Source organism: Myxine glutinosa, chromosome 12, assembly GCF_964187855.1.
Source record: "Myxine glutinosa chromosome 12, kmMyxGlut1.1, whole genome shotgun sequence".
Taxonomy (NCBI): Eukaryota; Metazoa; Chordata; class Myxini; order Myxiniformes; family Myxinidae; genus Myxine; species Myxine glutinosa.
The window spans coordinates 11,498,668-11,514,178 of NC_136272.1; the positions used below are offsets into that span (position 1 = coordinate 11,498,668).

Here is a 15,511-nt window from a genome sequence, read left to right on the forward strand (position 1 = left end):
GGGTGGCGTGAAGACCCCAACCATCTCTATGTAAATGTGCATCGTATAGCGCCACCTGGTGGTAGTCAGTATTACAAAACATCTTTACCTCCACCAGACCACCAAAGGTGAATGGAGGTTATGTTTTCACCTGTCTGTGAACAACATATCTCAAAAGGTTATGGACGGATTTGGATGAAACTTGGTGGAGAGGTTGGGTGTCTGAAAAAGACGATTCGATTCGATTTTGGTGAAGATCTGAATGTGGATTCGGATATGAGAATTATTTAATTTTCAAGTGATTCTTCACCATTGAGAGATCGGGTGAAAAGCGACAGATTATGACTAAACAGTAAACTTGGTGGAAGAGTTGGTTCGGTGACGAGAACAAGCCGATTAGATTTTGGTTCAGGTCCGAATCCAGATCCGTCCTATCAGTAGGATACAAAACATAAACTGTTCACCAGGTGGAGGTATGCGCTGTCGAGTGCCGTTCTCGTTCCTTGTGTGTTCGAAAATCTGCCCAATCGGTGCCAGCGACGCTTCCTGAATAGCGGGCCCAGTGAAGAAGAGGAAGAGGGCCAGTGTCGTTACGAAATGCGGAAGTAGTCGGTTATGAAGGTGTGGAAAAGCGATGTCTCGTGAATATCGTTATCGGTTACTCGATCCTCTGTCATGAAGGTGATTATTATCATCGTGTTGGTGATTGATCGGTAGTTAATAATTCCCGGTTAGCTTTGATTCAAGGTTACCATTCCGATACCCGCGGCCCGCACCACAGGATGTGTGCGCATTGTCGGATCGGAAAGACCGATGGATGCGCTTTTGTTGTGTTTAATGAAGTGATGAAAGTGTGGGAGTGTCCTGATCAAGCTCCACCCACGATGGTCAACACTGCAGATAGAAATTCGTACCGGGTGGTCTGAAGTGCTGGTGAGGAAGAACACCTTCGTCGTCTGATACTCAGGGTCACGACCACGAGACCTTTTTATTATTACTAGCGTGACTCGGCGCGCTCTGCGCGCTTCACCACACGTCGTTTCAGAGGGATAGGCATCTTTGACCATTTCGGTGTATTTTGGGTCTTCGGGATATTTTGGGTCTTCAGGATATTTTGGGTCTTCAGGGCCTTTTGGGTCTTCAGGGTCTTTTGGATCCTCTGGGCCTTTAAGGGTATTTTGGGTCTTTGGTGTGTTTTGGGTCTTCGGGGTCTTTTGAGTCTTCAGTGTCTTTTGGGACTTTTGGTTAATCTGGGTCTTCAAGGGTCTTTGGGGTATTTTGGGTCTTCGGGGTGTTTTGGGGTCTTCAGGGTGTTTTGGGTCTTTGGGGCCATTTGTGTCCTCTGGGCCTTTGGGGTGTTTTGGGTCTTCGAGGTGTTTTGGGTCTTCGAGGTGTTTTGGGTCTTCTGGGTCATTTGGGTCTTCTGGATCTTTTGGATCCTCTGGGCCTTTGGGGTGTTTTGGATCTTCGGGGTCTTTTGCATCCTCTGGGCCTTTGGGGTGTTTTGTGTCTTCGGGGTCTTAAGGGTCTTTCGATTACTCTGAGGCTTTAAGAATCTTTTGGGTCTTTGGGGTGTTTTGGGTCTTTGGGGTATTTTTGGTCTTCAGTGTGTTTTGGGTCTTCAGGGTCTTTGTGGTCTTCAGGGTGTTTTGGGTCTTCAGGGTGTTTTGGGTCTTTTGGATCTTGAAGGGTATTTTGGGTCTTTTGGATCTTGAAGGGTAGTTTGGGTCTTTTGGATCTTGAAGGATATTTTGGGTCTTTTGGATCTTGAAGGGTATTTTGGGTCTTTTGGATCTTGAAGGGTATTTTGTGTCTTTTGGATGTTGAAGGGTATTTTGGGTCTTTTGGATCTTGAAGGGTATTTTGGGTCTTTTGGATCTTGAAGGGTATTTTGGGTCTTTTGGATCTTGAAGGGTATTTTGGGTCTTTTGGATCTTGCAGGGTATTTTGGGTCTTCAGTGGTCTTAAGGGTCTTGGGGGACTTAAAGGGTCGTCAACGGTCTGAGGGGTCTCAGCAGTGTAAACGTAATTCATTGTGGTAATAATAATTTTGAAGAAGAAGAAGACGTTTTGGTCGCACATAAACATACACACAAACCGACATAACGACATAACCATATACGTTTACTGTATTACAATAAGATTTATTCTTTTTGTACAAGGGTCTTCATCAGGTTGGTGGTTCTCCCTCCACGTTCACAAGGTGCTCACTGAAGATGCACGTCTGGGTAACCCGCATGCTGTGCTGCCTGTTCATCTGGGGACTAGCTTTCAGTCTTCTCATCTACAACCTGCTTTCAAGCAACCAAGGTGAGTGGATCTCATTCCGCAGGTGTTGATACCACTCACTGTGTAGAAAATTCCAGAGGTTATAGAAAATACAAAACAATACAAAATAAGGGGCATTCAAAAAATCTCATGTGCATGCTGGACTACCCATGTGTTCTTAGGAGGCACCAAGTAACACAAACACAACACAACATGCATTTTAAGGCCATTTTCCCTGCAAGAGCGGGGGTGAGCCTTGCGGTCCCCATGACAATCTTCTCCATTTTGCCCTATTTTCTGCATCTCCCCTTGGGCTATTCACACACCCCCTTGCCCGCATTTCTTCTTCGACCATCTTTAGCCAAGTCTTTCTCGGTCTTCCCCGTCCTCTACTTTCTTCTACATTCATTTTCATCACTCTTCTCAAGCAGTCTCTTTCATCCTTCCTCAACACATGACCAAACCATCTCAACCTGTTCCTCTTCACAGCATCAATCACAGGCTCTATTCACATCATCTTTCGCAATTCATCATTTGTCTTCCTCTCTCTCAACGATACTCCGCACATCCACCGAACCATTCGCATTTCCACCCTTTCCAGCCTTCGCTGCTGCTCTACGTTCATTACCCATGTCTCGCTCTCATAAATCACAACACTTCTCACACATGCAGCATACACCTTTCCCTTCAGCTTCAACGACACTCCCCTCCTCGTCAGCACGCCACTCAGTTCCCGAAACTTCTTCCATGCACATCTCAATCGAGTAACCATTGCCGAGTCTGATCCACCTTCTCCATTCAGCATGTCTCCGAGGTAGCAAAATGTTTTCACACCTTCCAGCTTCACGCCGTCTCCAAGATCCAACTCAACATTTCCTCCATGTGCAGCTCCCTCTGTGCACACCTTACATTTGGATGTAGCTGCCACACTGGTTAATGACCCTCTCAGACCACTACATTTTTGATGAACCCACTCAGCGCACATTGTACATTGAATGGAATTCACTCCGACACCCTTCCTACACACAGCACAGGGCCACTTCCCAGTTCTTTCCACCTCACCACATGCTTTACCACTTGCCATCACCTTCGTCTTTCTGATATTCACCTTCAGACCTTTTGTCTCCATACATTCCTTCCACTTGTTCATCTTCTCCTTCAGTCCATCCATACTTTCTGCAATCAACATTAGGAGGCACAAAGTAATGCTCCAGAAAAGTTCATATAAAGGGGCACCCTACATCTGGCAAATAAAATACATTTACATCTTCATGCAGGTGTATGAATCAAATTGGCGCCCCTTTATATAAACTTTTCTAACCGCTCTAGGCTAACCCCCGCTCTAGCAGGGAAAATGGCCTTAAAATGCATGTTGTTGTTGTTGTTGTGTTGTTATATAAACTTTTCTAGAGCATGGAATGTCCCTTCTTTACTATAGTTTGCCACATGGCACATACCCTTATATATAAGGGGCCTTTTCTATGCCCCTGGCATTTTACTCAAGAATGTTCCTTCTTTTTTTTCTTTTTTTCCCTTTTTTTGTATACAAGATCGAGGCTCGTGTAAGAGCTAACATTAATCACAAAAAGACAAAGTGACACATAAAACATAAGATAAAGGGAGCGGGAGACAAGATAGAGAGAGAGGGAAGCACACAAGTACAACATTTGAGAGCAGGGACATCGGGAGATCTGTGGGAAGGAGAGGGCTTGGGGGGCAGGTTCGGGTCTTCAGGGGGGAGGAGGCATGGGAATGGGGAGGGTGGGAGAGGTATAAAACACATGGACACTGCTAGGACTTCCAGGAAAGAAGTCGGAATTTCAAAAAGTGGATCTGCGGTAAATTAACGGGGGTAGAAAAGATCAAGGTTTTGGATGGGGGAAGATAAGAGATGGTGGTGAACAGATGTTTTAAAGACCTGGAGGGAGAAGTGAGATTGAAGAGAGTGAGGGAGTTTGTTCCAGAGGTGGGAGAAAAGAGGAATGAAAGAGTGAAGATGAGCAGAGAGTCTTCATTTTGGCAGTTTAACCATAAGAGGGTTGCTGGTAGATCTTGTGTGACCTGTAGGAATATTAGTGGGACAGAGCACAGAAAGAGCTGGGGGAGCAAGGCCGGAGAGGAGTCGGTAGAAGACAAAGACCACCAACCTGCCTGCGGTGAGTGAGTGAAAGGTCCTCGGAGTTACCTTCATCACGGGAGATTCCAACGATTCTGAAAGCTTTGGTTTCAACAGAGTGAAGCCGAGCTAGGTGTGAGGCAGGAGCACCAGCCCAGAGGGGAGGGCAGTATTCCATTGAGCTGGGGATGGAAGCCTTGTACGTGGTGAGGAGCTCAGGTGTGCCAAGGAAGGACTTTGCATGACTGTGGATGCCCTGTCGGCGACTTGCTTTGGAGACCAGCTTTGAAATGTGGTTTTCCCAAGAAAGATTATGGCAGATAGTGAGACCCAAAAGCTTAAGTGACAGAACTTTTTGGAGAGGATTGTTGAGAAAGTAAATGGGAGGGTTTTCCAGTCGCTATTTTCGGAGAGACAAAGTGATAGTGTGAGATTTGTCAGGATTGAAAGGCATGTTCCACTTGTTTGACCAGTCTGTGATTTTGTCCAGGTCTGCAGAGAGTGAGGAGGCTGCAGACTGCCGATCTGAGGGAAGAGGAAAGGAGCGGAAAGAGATAGAGAGGATTTTCCAGAGAGTCAGAGAGATAAACTGGTTTTCTGGTTTTGAGATAAACCTTTTCTATACTTTGCCACATGCCATTATATAAAGGGTCCTTTTCTATACCCCTGGCATTTTTCACAAGATACGTTTTAAATACAAACAAAATGGATTTGTTCATCGGTGAACACTTTATTCCAGACGATATAAAAGACTTGAAAAAGTAAGGGGGAAAAAAATTGTCAGCCCAGACAGGATTTGAACCCACAATCCCCAGCTTGGAAGTCTGATGCTTTATCCATTAGGCCATTGGGCCAGCACATTAGATTTGTGTAATAATATTTTTGAAGAGTTATAAAGTGTGTATACATTTATATATATATATATATTTATTTGTATATATTTATGTATTCCCGGTGTGTACCCTGGTTTAGAATAGGTACACCGTATCCCTGCGTGTCGTAAGAGGCGACTAAAAGGGTTGGCGTAAGGAAGGGCATCCGGCCATAAAACATTGCCTCAAAAAGGGAACCATGACAATTACAACTACATATGGGCAGGGTACAGCCCGAAGTACCCCGTGGGGGACCCCACCCCCTCTCGTCAAAACTCAAGGTGGGGAACCCGATCGAAGCAAGGGTGGAAATCACTCCATTTATGACGACGAAACGTCTGATGCCCGACGTGGAGATCGGTTTCTGAGGTTTGGGACATGGAATGTAGGGACAATGACGGGGAGATCAGGAGAAGTGGTGGAAGTATTGGTCAGAAGAAGGGTGGACATATGTTGTGTGCAAGAGACGAGATGGAAGGGAAGTGGTGTGAGAATGGTGAAGGGTAGGCAGGGACAGAAATACAAGTTTGTGTGGCAAGGGTGCCCGGAGGGCGTGAATGGTGTTGGTGTCCTGTTTTCTGAGGAGTTTGTAGACAGTGTGGTGAGTGTGACTAGAGTGAGTCATAGGTTGATGATGGTGAAAATGATGATTGGAAAGCTCTTGGTGAACGTCATCTCGGGATATGCTCCGCAGGTTGGTCGGAGCGATGAAGAGAAGGACAAGTTCTGGTGTGCGATAGAGAAGCTGATGGAAAACGTGAAAGATGAGGAAGTTGTTGTGGTAGGAGGAGACCTAAATGGACATGTGGGAAAGAGTATGGACGGTTTTGAGGAAGTTCATGGGGGTTACGGATATGGTGTGAGAAATGGAGAAAGTGAAAGGATTTTTGAGTTTGCTGATGGAGCTGATTTGATTTGTAATACTCAGTTGCAGAAAGAGGATAATAAGCTTGTTACATACACGTCAGGTGGGTCGACGACAACCGTTGACTACCTGATGGTGCGTAGGCGAGATAGGGGGCACCTCCGGGACACAAAGGTGATCCCGGGGGAGGAGGCTGTTTCACAGCACCACTTGGTTGTCTGCGACATAAGGGTGAAAGGTGCGAGGAGAGCTCGGCGGGTGAAGTACCAACCGAGAATGAAGGTGTGGAGGTTGAAAGAGTTGACAGTAAGGGAGGCATTAAAAGAGAGGCTGAGTCGGGTCGAGGATGATGTGGTTGAGCTTGAAAGTGGTTGGATGTCAACGAAAGATAGTCTGTTGGGAGCCGTTGGTGAGGTATGTTGATGGACTAAAGGACCACCGAGGCACTCTCTTGTGAAGAGGAATTTTTTTTTTGTTTCCAGATGTGATCAAAGAATCGCTGGCCGAGGGGAATGTGCAAAATACGACGCGGACTATCTTTCCATCAAGCAAAGGTGTTGATCAACAGGTACACTGCCATGCACGCTTCATCAATCGCTCGTGGACGTTTCCCCAGGTTAACACCACATTTTCCGCGACTGTATTGATTTACTCGATGATGTCTAATAATGCCCTTGTAATTCCATTATGAAACTTGAATTAACGATTAATTAATTCCATCATGAGGAATTCCGTCCATCATGAGGACGCATGTTGTGTTTGCTGTGGTTGGTGTTCCCATTGAGCATTTTATGGAAATTGTTTTTCAGGAGGGAACCAAACAGTCATTTGTACTGAAGCAGGTCTTGGAAAAGGTACACAAGCAGGTGTGTTAACCGGAGGAAAGAGTGAAGTACAGTCGGACCCCGACATTCCTGGGGGATACAACAACAACAAACAACAACAGGCATTTTAAGGCCATTTTCCCTGCTAGAGCGGGGGTTAGCCTTGCGGGCCCCATGACAATGTTCTCCATTTTGCCCTATTTTCTGCATCTCCCCTTGTTAGCCCCCTTACCCGCATTTCTTCTTCCACCATCTTTAGCCAAGTCTTTCTCGGTCTTCCCCGTCCTCTACTTCCTTGTACATTCATTTCCATCACTCTTCTCAACCAGTCACTTTCATCCTTCCTCAACACATGACCAAACCATCTCAACCTGTTCCTCTTCACAGCATCAATCACAGGCTCTATTCCCATCATCTTTCGCAATTCATCATTTGTCTTCCTCTCTCTCAACGATACTCCGCACATCCACCGAACCATTCGCATTTCCACCCTTTCCAGCCTTCGTTGCTGCTCTACGTTCATTACCCATGTCTCGCTCCCATAAATCCTGGGGGATATGGGAATCCCATAAATCCCGTGTCATGTCCTGGGGGACACATTCCTGGAAAATGCCGCGAATGTAGGGGCATTGTTTGAATGGGGGTGGGGGATAAAAAAAATTTTTTAGCTACATGTTATATGCTCATGGAAGAACTATGACGCAGAACAAATCGGGACACAACATCACAAAGGGAACAGCAGGAGAAAGAGGAAATGCCAACAGCAGGACGGAGGGAGAAAATAGACAGACGGACAAACAAGGGATGCAGGTACCGATTAGGGGTAACGGAGAACGCAAAGGGTGGACAAGATGGATACATAAGTAAAATGTTTGGGAGGCATGGGGATGGTTTTCAATTGGGGGATGACTTGAGATGGTGGTGACCAGCTGTCTCGAAGACCTGGAGCGAAGAATAAGATCGGACAGTGTGGAAGGTGGTTCCACAGGCAGGAAAAAGGAGGAATAAATGAGTGGAAGTGAGCTGTGGTTCTGGATTTCGGCAGTTTCACTAGGAGGGGGTTGCTGCAGATACCTGAGGGGGACGAAGCACAGAGAGGGCGGTGGGTGAAACTCTTGACAAAGCGCCACCAGGTTTTAGAGGAGGGAGACATGTTTGAAAGCTCATTCTTGAGATAGGACAGATGTTGTTTTCTGGCTCTCCTGAGGGTAGACACACACTTGTTCTGATCTTTGTGTAAGGAACTGAGATTGCCTTCAGTTGGATTTGCCTTCCAGGAGGAGAATGCAAGTTGTTTTAAAGCAACTGCTTCACCCCAAGACCTCTCCTTATGCTTCAGTCTCATGACGGGAAATTGCCGTCATGAATCTTCGAGAATTCAAGAATGTTTGAAAATTTCGAGAATTTTGAATTCTACAGAATCCAGGAGAGACGGATGGGGAGCCAGCCCATAGTGTGCAGAGCAGTCCTCTTGAATTGCAGATAGTTCTTGTTGACTGTAAATATCTGTGATTCATTTATTTTTCCCAAGGAAAGACTTGGGCCGACGGAGAACGCCCAGTCTGCAACCAGTTTTGGAGGCCATAAAGTCAGTTTTATCCGTTCAATAGGAGTGACGGCATTTGGTGGAAATAAATCGATAATAGTACCAGCAATAATCAAATAATCAATAATCCCTCACTCTTTTCAATCCCACTCCTCCCTCCAGGTCTTTAAAACAGCTGTTCACCACCACCTCTTATCTTCCCCCATCCAAAACCTTGATCTTTTCTACCCCCGTTAATTCACCCCAGATCCACGTTTTTGAAATTCCGACTTCTTTCCTGGAAGTCCGTGCAGTGTCCATGTGTTTTTTTACCTCTCCCACCTCCCCCCCCTTCCCATGCCTCTTCCCCCCAAGCCCTCTCCCTCCCACAGATCTCCCGATGTCCCTGTTCTCCACTGTTGTACTTGCGTGCTTCCCTCTCTCTCCCCATCTTGTGTCCCGCTCCCTTTATTATACATTTTATGTGTCCGTTTATGTTTTCTTGTGATTAATGTTAGCTCTTACACGAGCCTCGATCTTGTATGCAAAAATAAATAAATAAGCAAAACAATCGGCTTCTAGTTTTGAAGGCCATTTGAGGCCTCTTCAGCACTTGGCATGGTGTAATAAACAAACATCCTTCTAAAATCTAAATGATCAAATCTTTAACGAGTCATGGATAATCATCTGCCCCTCGCAAATTTGTTTGCTTCTCTTCTATGAGCTGTTCAAATAAGCCTAGTTTTGATTCATATTTATCAATCCTGTTGAGCTTAAACCACCAACTCCCACTCCCCCCCCCAAACCCCCTTCTCACCCCCAATTGTTTTGCAACGTAGTGGCTGCAAACATTTTGCCCCCAACTCCGTTGTCCTTTATTAGCAGGAGAACGATCTACTGGAACTGCAGCATATGGATGAGGTGCATCGCGAGCGAATGTCCCTCCTTGAGAGGGTGTGCGGACATCCCGCCCTGCAAAATCTCAACCACATGCCTGTTGGGACCTTCACACTCAACCGTATCTTTGTCTGCAAACGCCGCCGTGTGCTCTTCTGCCAAACGCCGAAAGTCGGAAACACTCAGTGGAAGAAGGTGCTTCTGGTGGCAAATGGTAATGCAGTACTCAAACTATAGCCTCACTCGGTAGAGCACATACCTCCATCAGGCTGAACAGATTAAGTTTTGTATCCCACTGATAGGCCGGATCTGTACCTGGACCTGAACCAAAAGCGAATCGGCTTGTATTTGTCACCTCCCCAACTCATCCACCAAGTTTCGTCTGAATCCGTGCACAACTTTTTGACATATCATGTTGAATTTTAGGCCTTATCACTCAATAGTGAAGAATAACTTTAAATAATTAAATAATTCTCATATCCGAATCCATATTCAGATCTTCACCAAAATTGAATCGATTCGTCCTTGTCACACAGCCAACTTATCCACAAAATTTCTTCCGAATCCGTCCATAACTTCTTGAGATATCCTGCTCAGACAAACGAACAGGGGCGAAAACAACCTCCACCCACCTTTGGTGTCGGAGGTAATAATCTGCAATTGGGGCAAAATTTGACGGACAAATGGTATTTATTCATTGCAAGATCTTTAACAAAAATACTTTTTATCCCAATTTTGACTCGTGCGAATGAAACGAATGATTGTCATTCCTTTGGACGGAGGGCTGTGACTACCCACCGTGCTTTGTTGGCGCACCCAGGTCTTTACAACAACACCGCCGACATTCCTGAAGAAATTGTTCATCAACACGAGAAAAACGGCTTGCCTCGTCTCTCCAACTTCTCTGCTGGAGAGATTTCCCACATGTGAGTTGTTTAATTCCACAACAAGTGGAAAGCTCACCTTCACTCCTTCATTCCCCTTTTCTCCCACCTCTGGAACAAACTCCCTCACTCTCTTCAATCCCACTCCTCCCTCCAGGTCTTTAAAACACCTGTTCACCACCATCTCTTATCTTCCCCCATCCAAAACCTTGATCTTTTCTACCCCTGCTAATTCACCCCAGATCCACTTTTTTGAAATACCAACTTCTTTCCTGGAAGTCCTTGCAGTGTTCATGTGTTTTATACCTCGCCCACCTCCCCGCAAGCCCTCTCCCTCCCACAGATCTCCCTGCGCTCAAATGTTGTACTTGTGTGCTTCCCCATCTTGTCTCCCGCTCCCTTTATCATATGTTTTATGTTATTTATTTTTTTGTGATCAGTTAGCTCTTACACGAGCCTCGATCTTGTATACAAAAATATAATAAAAGTTCTTTCCAATGTTAATATTTCTGTTCTCGGAATGACATTTTAGATTCACACCGTTTTCTCTTTTTAATGCTGTCTTTGCAGGCTCGCTTCATACTTTAAGTTTTTCATTGTGCGTGATCCGTTTGATCGCATCATCTCTGCTTTCAAGGACAAATTCGTGGAAAATCCACGGCACGAAGTTTGGTACCAGCAGCGCATCGCGCCCGTCATCATCCAGAAATTCCGCCGTGGAAAGTCTTCGCTCGGGCCCCTGCGGTTTGAGGAGTTCGTCCGGTACCTCGGCAGCGAGAAGCGAAGCGCCCTCGATTCCATGTTGGGGGAGCACATAATCCACTGGGAGAGCTACCTGCGTCTGTGCGCTCCGTGCAGCATTCGCTACGACTCGATCGGACATCACGAGACTCTGCGCGACGACGCACCTTATATCTTGCACATGGCCGGATTGTCTGGACTGGTGAGGTACCCAGACATACCCCGAGGTATCACTGAGTACAACCGTTCAAAGATCGCGCACTACTTTGCGACCGTTGACAAGAAACACATCCTCAAACTTTACCTGAAATACTGGGAAGATTTTGCACTTTTTGGCTACAAACAGCCAGAATTTCTACTGCGCTGAACCTCCTGTTACACAGAATGCAGCTCATGGGTACTTTTTATGGCTGTAATGAGAACTAGAATTAGTTTGTAAATAAAGTTTAAATTTTGTCTTTAACTCATCCGCTTGAGATGAGTGAGACGCGTCTCGACTCGGTGTTTGCCTCCCAATGTCGTGCTGTCCCCATGCCTTACCTCCCTCATACCCACTATCGTCTCCACCGTATTTTATACCCGGAAAGGTAAAAAAAAGGTCTGTCCATCCTCTCCTCTTCTGCAATTGGCTCGGATAGCATCGGTGGCCATGTTCTCAAATCTTGCTCTGCTTCGCCTTTGATCTGCTCTCTTTTAGACCGTCCTCCTTTGCCAACTTCCTGTCTGCCTGGAAGTCGAACAACAGCACTTCAACTTCCTGTCTGCCTGGAAGTCGAACAACAACACTTCAACTTCCTGTCTGCCTGGAAGTCGAACAACAACACTTCAACTTCCTGTCTGCCTGGAAGTCGAACAACAACACTTCAACTTCCTGTCTGCCTGGAAGTCGAACAACAACACTTCAACTTCCTGTCTGCCTGGAAGTCGAACAACAGCACTTCAACTTCCTGTCTGCCTGGAAGTCGAACAACAACACTTCAACTTCCTGTCTGCCTGGAAGTCGAACAACAACACTTCAACTTCCTGTCTGCCTGGAAGTCGAACAACAACACTTCAACTTCCCGTCTGCCTGGAAGTCGAACAACAACACTTCAACTTCCTGTCTGCCTGGAAGTCGAACAACAACACTTCAACTTCCTGTCTGCCTGGAAGTCGAACAACAACACTTCAACTTCCTGTCTGCCTGGAAGTCGAACAACAACACTTCAGTTTACAAGAAGGGTCCATAAACGGCTCCTTTCAACGACAGACCGCTAACACTCTGGAAGGATCATGACGTGTACCAACTTGCGTGTGTTTCCATTGGCAGCCAGCGGAAGTGGTTTAGTCATTTGAGCTTTTCGGCCTCACTCGACCAGGAAACACTCCTCTCCTGGGCTGACCATATAGCTAAGCTGGCCTCCAAAGGCAGCTACAAACGACTTTCTCCTTCACTCCAAGTCATACCTTGGAAAATGTAATTACCATATTCACAAAGAGGGCCTTTATCCATGGCTCAGTCGTGAAGCTCTCCCTTATGGACGGGTGCCTCAGCATCACGTTTCACTCCTGGATTCTGTGGAATTTAAAGCTTTCAACATTATTGGCATGGATGTTGAAGCCAAAGCACAAGGCCTGTTCCTGTCACATCGCACACAGATCAGTGGCCTTTTTATTTTTCCTTTTGTCTTTCTCTTCTGCTGTAGCTCCCTCTGCTATGTCGGACCTCCAGGCCTACCCCTGCTCCTTCAGAATGCACACCTTCTTTCAATTGCACCCGAAACCTACGCTTTCTTCACCTCCACTTGTTTGTTCCAGTTTTCTTCCACTTGTGGAATTATTTTCCATAGAATGTTAAATTGCACTTTTTCCTCTTGTGCTTCAAGTAATCGGTGCAGTGACATCTCATGCTTACCCATGATCCTTTGCACCCTAAGCAACCCCACCTATCCCAACCCTCTTAGTTGTAGCTTAGTGTTTCCTCCTTTCTTCTCTCTCATCTTTTCCTGTTCATTCTTTCCCTTGCTTCTCCAACTGTGGTCTCTACGTGGCCCTTTTATCCTTTGTCTCCCCGCTCTTCCATGAGCCTAGATTCTGTATTTTGATGACTTGATGCACCAATAGTCTTTCTTGGCAAGGCTTGTACTGGGTGGTTTGTCATTGCTCTCCCAGTGTTTGTTCATGCTCCATGTTTTTAAATGCTGAGCATCAAGCAAGGACATACCGTTGTTAAAGTCTTTGGTGTGACTCATCCGGGGTTTGAACCAACGAACTCCCAGACTCAGAGTGGAGGCTCTAGCCACTGCAACGTTGAGTCTGGTAGATTATGTGTACAAATAACTCATTAAAATCTATTGCTGAATGAAGAATAGGCCCCAACTGCTGCTGATAAGCAACACCACCCAAAACCGATTTCCAAATAACCAGGAAAAAGGAGGAAAACCTTGACAGTATTATGTCGCCCAATGCGAGACACTAAATTGCGCGTTTGTTTGTTCGACATTTTTAATAGTTGATGGTTATTTTGTTGTCTAACTACAAGTGACATTGTATCATCTGTTTTTATTTGTTTTTCTGTGCGGCTACAAACTGCTCGTTTTTATACTATTTATAAGGTATCGAACCACAACTTGTTTAACTGAAGGTCAAAATGTTTACTTATTGGTGGGTTTACTGTGTTAAATTTTTAAAAATAAAGTCACAATTGTTGTGTTTATAATGGTTGGGGTGCAATAATACACCTGTGTCTCCATCCGATATGTATCACGATACGCAGCTGAAGATGCATTAGATGTCATGATAAATGGTTTAAATGTCTAATTCGAATATCCATTATTGCCTTACGTTGTAATATATTGTGCGTAAATAGTATTAAATTGATAATAATAAATAATGTTGTAAAATAATATTGTATAATAATCTATATAATAATAGCGTAAGGACTCGACTTTGTTATCCCTTTTACGCCGCACCCAGTGACCCGATGCCCACGGCACGAATGGATTTACGATCTACGAACCGCGCTCTTTGTTTATCACGTACAGCCATACTCGAAAAATCTGAATTAGCCGACGTTGGGGCCCAAAAGCATCCGATTAACTACTGATACGACGCCATCTTACGACGCCATAGTATTGGCGTTTGCTGGGCGAAGGCGAAGCAAGCCGTCCGCTGATTGGACAGGCGAAGGCGAAAGCAAGCCGTCCACTGAGTGGACAATCCAGAGCATGCATTTGTGCCGGTGTCGGCGATCGTTGTTCATATACGCACTCTTCATTCTCATCTTTCTTCCTAACTCTTACTCGGACAAGCAAATCCCCTATGCCATCCATAATGGTACACTCTATCCATACACCACATCCTCCCTTCCGTGGATGTTCCACGGGTTTTGGCTAGTTAATATTATTATTAATAAATAATATTGTGCGTAAATGAATGATACATGCCCAATTTTCACATTTACGTCCCACTCAGCATATTCATGATTCACCCCTGTATAACATGACAGGAATAACTAGAAAGCATCTGAAAATGCAAAGCCCGTCCACGTCCATTTGTAATCAGACGTCGTCTTCTTCTTCTTCTTCTTCTTCTTCCATATGCTTAAATAACGAAAACGGTAAAAAAAAAAATCAGCTTCTAGCTTTTGATTGACGAATCAATTCAGTGACCCAATATGTAAATTCTTAAAATTTCAGGTCTATTGGATGAAAATTGACGATTTTATGCAACTTTGACCTTTTGATCTAAAAAAAAAAAAAAGGCCCCATCAATTCCTATTTTTTGCTTGGTAAACCAATTCAGTGACCCGATATGCAAATTCTTTAAATTCCAGGTCGATCCGATGAAAATTGACGAATTTATGTGACGCTGACCTTTGACCTTTTGACAAAAGTATTGTTGCGGATCTCAGATCACGGCACTCCCCTTACCGAGGGGGGTTTAATCCCCTTTATTACACTGGCCGTTCGAGTCCTAGAAGATATCGCGCTCCTTTGCGGGGTTGAGGTTGACCAGGGTGACTGGTCAATGGAGTCCCAGATACCTTCGCCAACCTCGCCGCAAAGCAGGGCGCTACTTCTGCCCGATCCACGGACAAGATGGAATTTTGCCGAGCGGTTTAGCAATCCGCAGCTCGAGCTGTTAGCAGAAAGACTAACCCGATTCTGAGCGGTTCCTATATCGTGCCACCGATATTCAATTGGGGACAGGATGCAAGCGATCGGATGAGAGGAAACGAAGAATAAGAAGGGTGAAGGAAGAACAAATATAATAATAATAATAATAATTCATTTATTTTGTATAGCGCTTTTCATGAAGCCCAAAGGCGCTTTGACAGAGTGCAAAACATAATGCATAACAAAACATGAAAACAACAATTGCAAAAAGACAAGAATCAATAGGGAAATATTTAAAGCAAAAGGAGGGAGAAGGAGAAGTGATAGTCAGGGGATAAATGCTGTGGGTTGAATGTTGAATGCAGTGCTGAACAGGTGGGTCTTTAGTGATGTTTTGAATGTGGTGAGTGAGGAGGAGTCTCTGATGGTGTGAGGTAGTGAGT

At 45.2% G+C, this 15,511-nt stretch overlaps 1 protein-coding gene across 17 annotated transcripts; it reads left to right on the forward strand.

Annotated features, from left to right (window-relative positions):
• Positions 1–522: 522 nt before the first annotated feature.
• CHST10 (carbohydrate sulfotransferase 10) lies at positions 523–13,849 on the forward strand. 17 transcript variants are annotated; one of them, XR_013621037.1, is made up of 9 exons: positions 572–660; positions 823–912; positions 2,183–2,289; positions 6,583–6,716; positions 6,910–6,966; positions 9,332–9,560; positions 10,167–10,272; positions 10,801–11,742; positions 12,162–13,665. XR_013621037.1 is itself a non-coding variant. In XM_078766471.1 (8 exons), the coding sequence occupies exons 3-8, from the start codon at positions 2,196–2,198 to the stop codon at positions 11,336–11,338; spliced, it is 1,107 nt and encodes a 368-aa protein (XP_078622597.1). In that variant the 5' UTR covers positions 552–660; positions 823–912; positions 2,183–2,195; the 3' UTR covers positions 11,339–13,681. The 17 variants fall into 17 exon arrangements, 11 of the variants coding, with proteins under 11 accessions (XP_067989386.2, XP_067989384.2, XP_067989385.2 ...); XR_013621039.1 differs by having other exon boundaries at positions 6,583–6,668; positions 12,162–13,664; XR_013621035.1 differs by lacking the exon at positions 823–912 and having other exon boundaries at positions 523–660; positions 2,142–2,289; positions 6,583–6,668; positions 12,162–13,664.
• Positions 13,850–15,511: the final 1,662 nt, after the last annotated feature.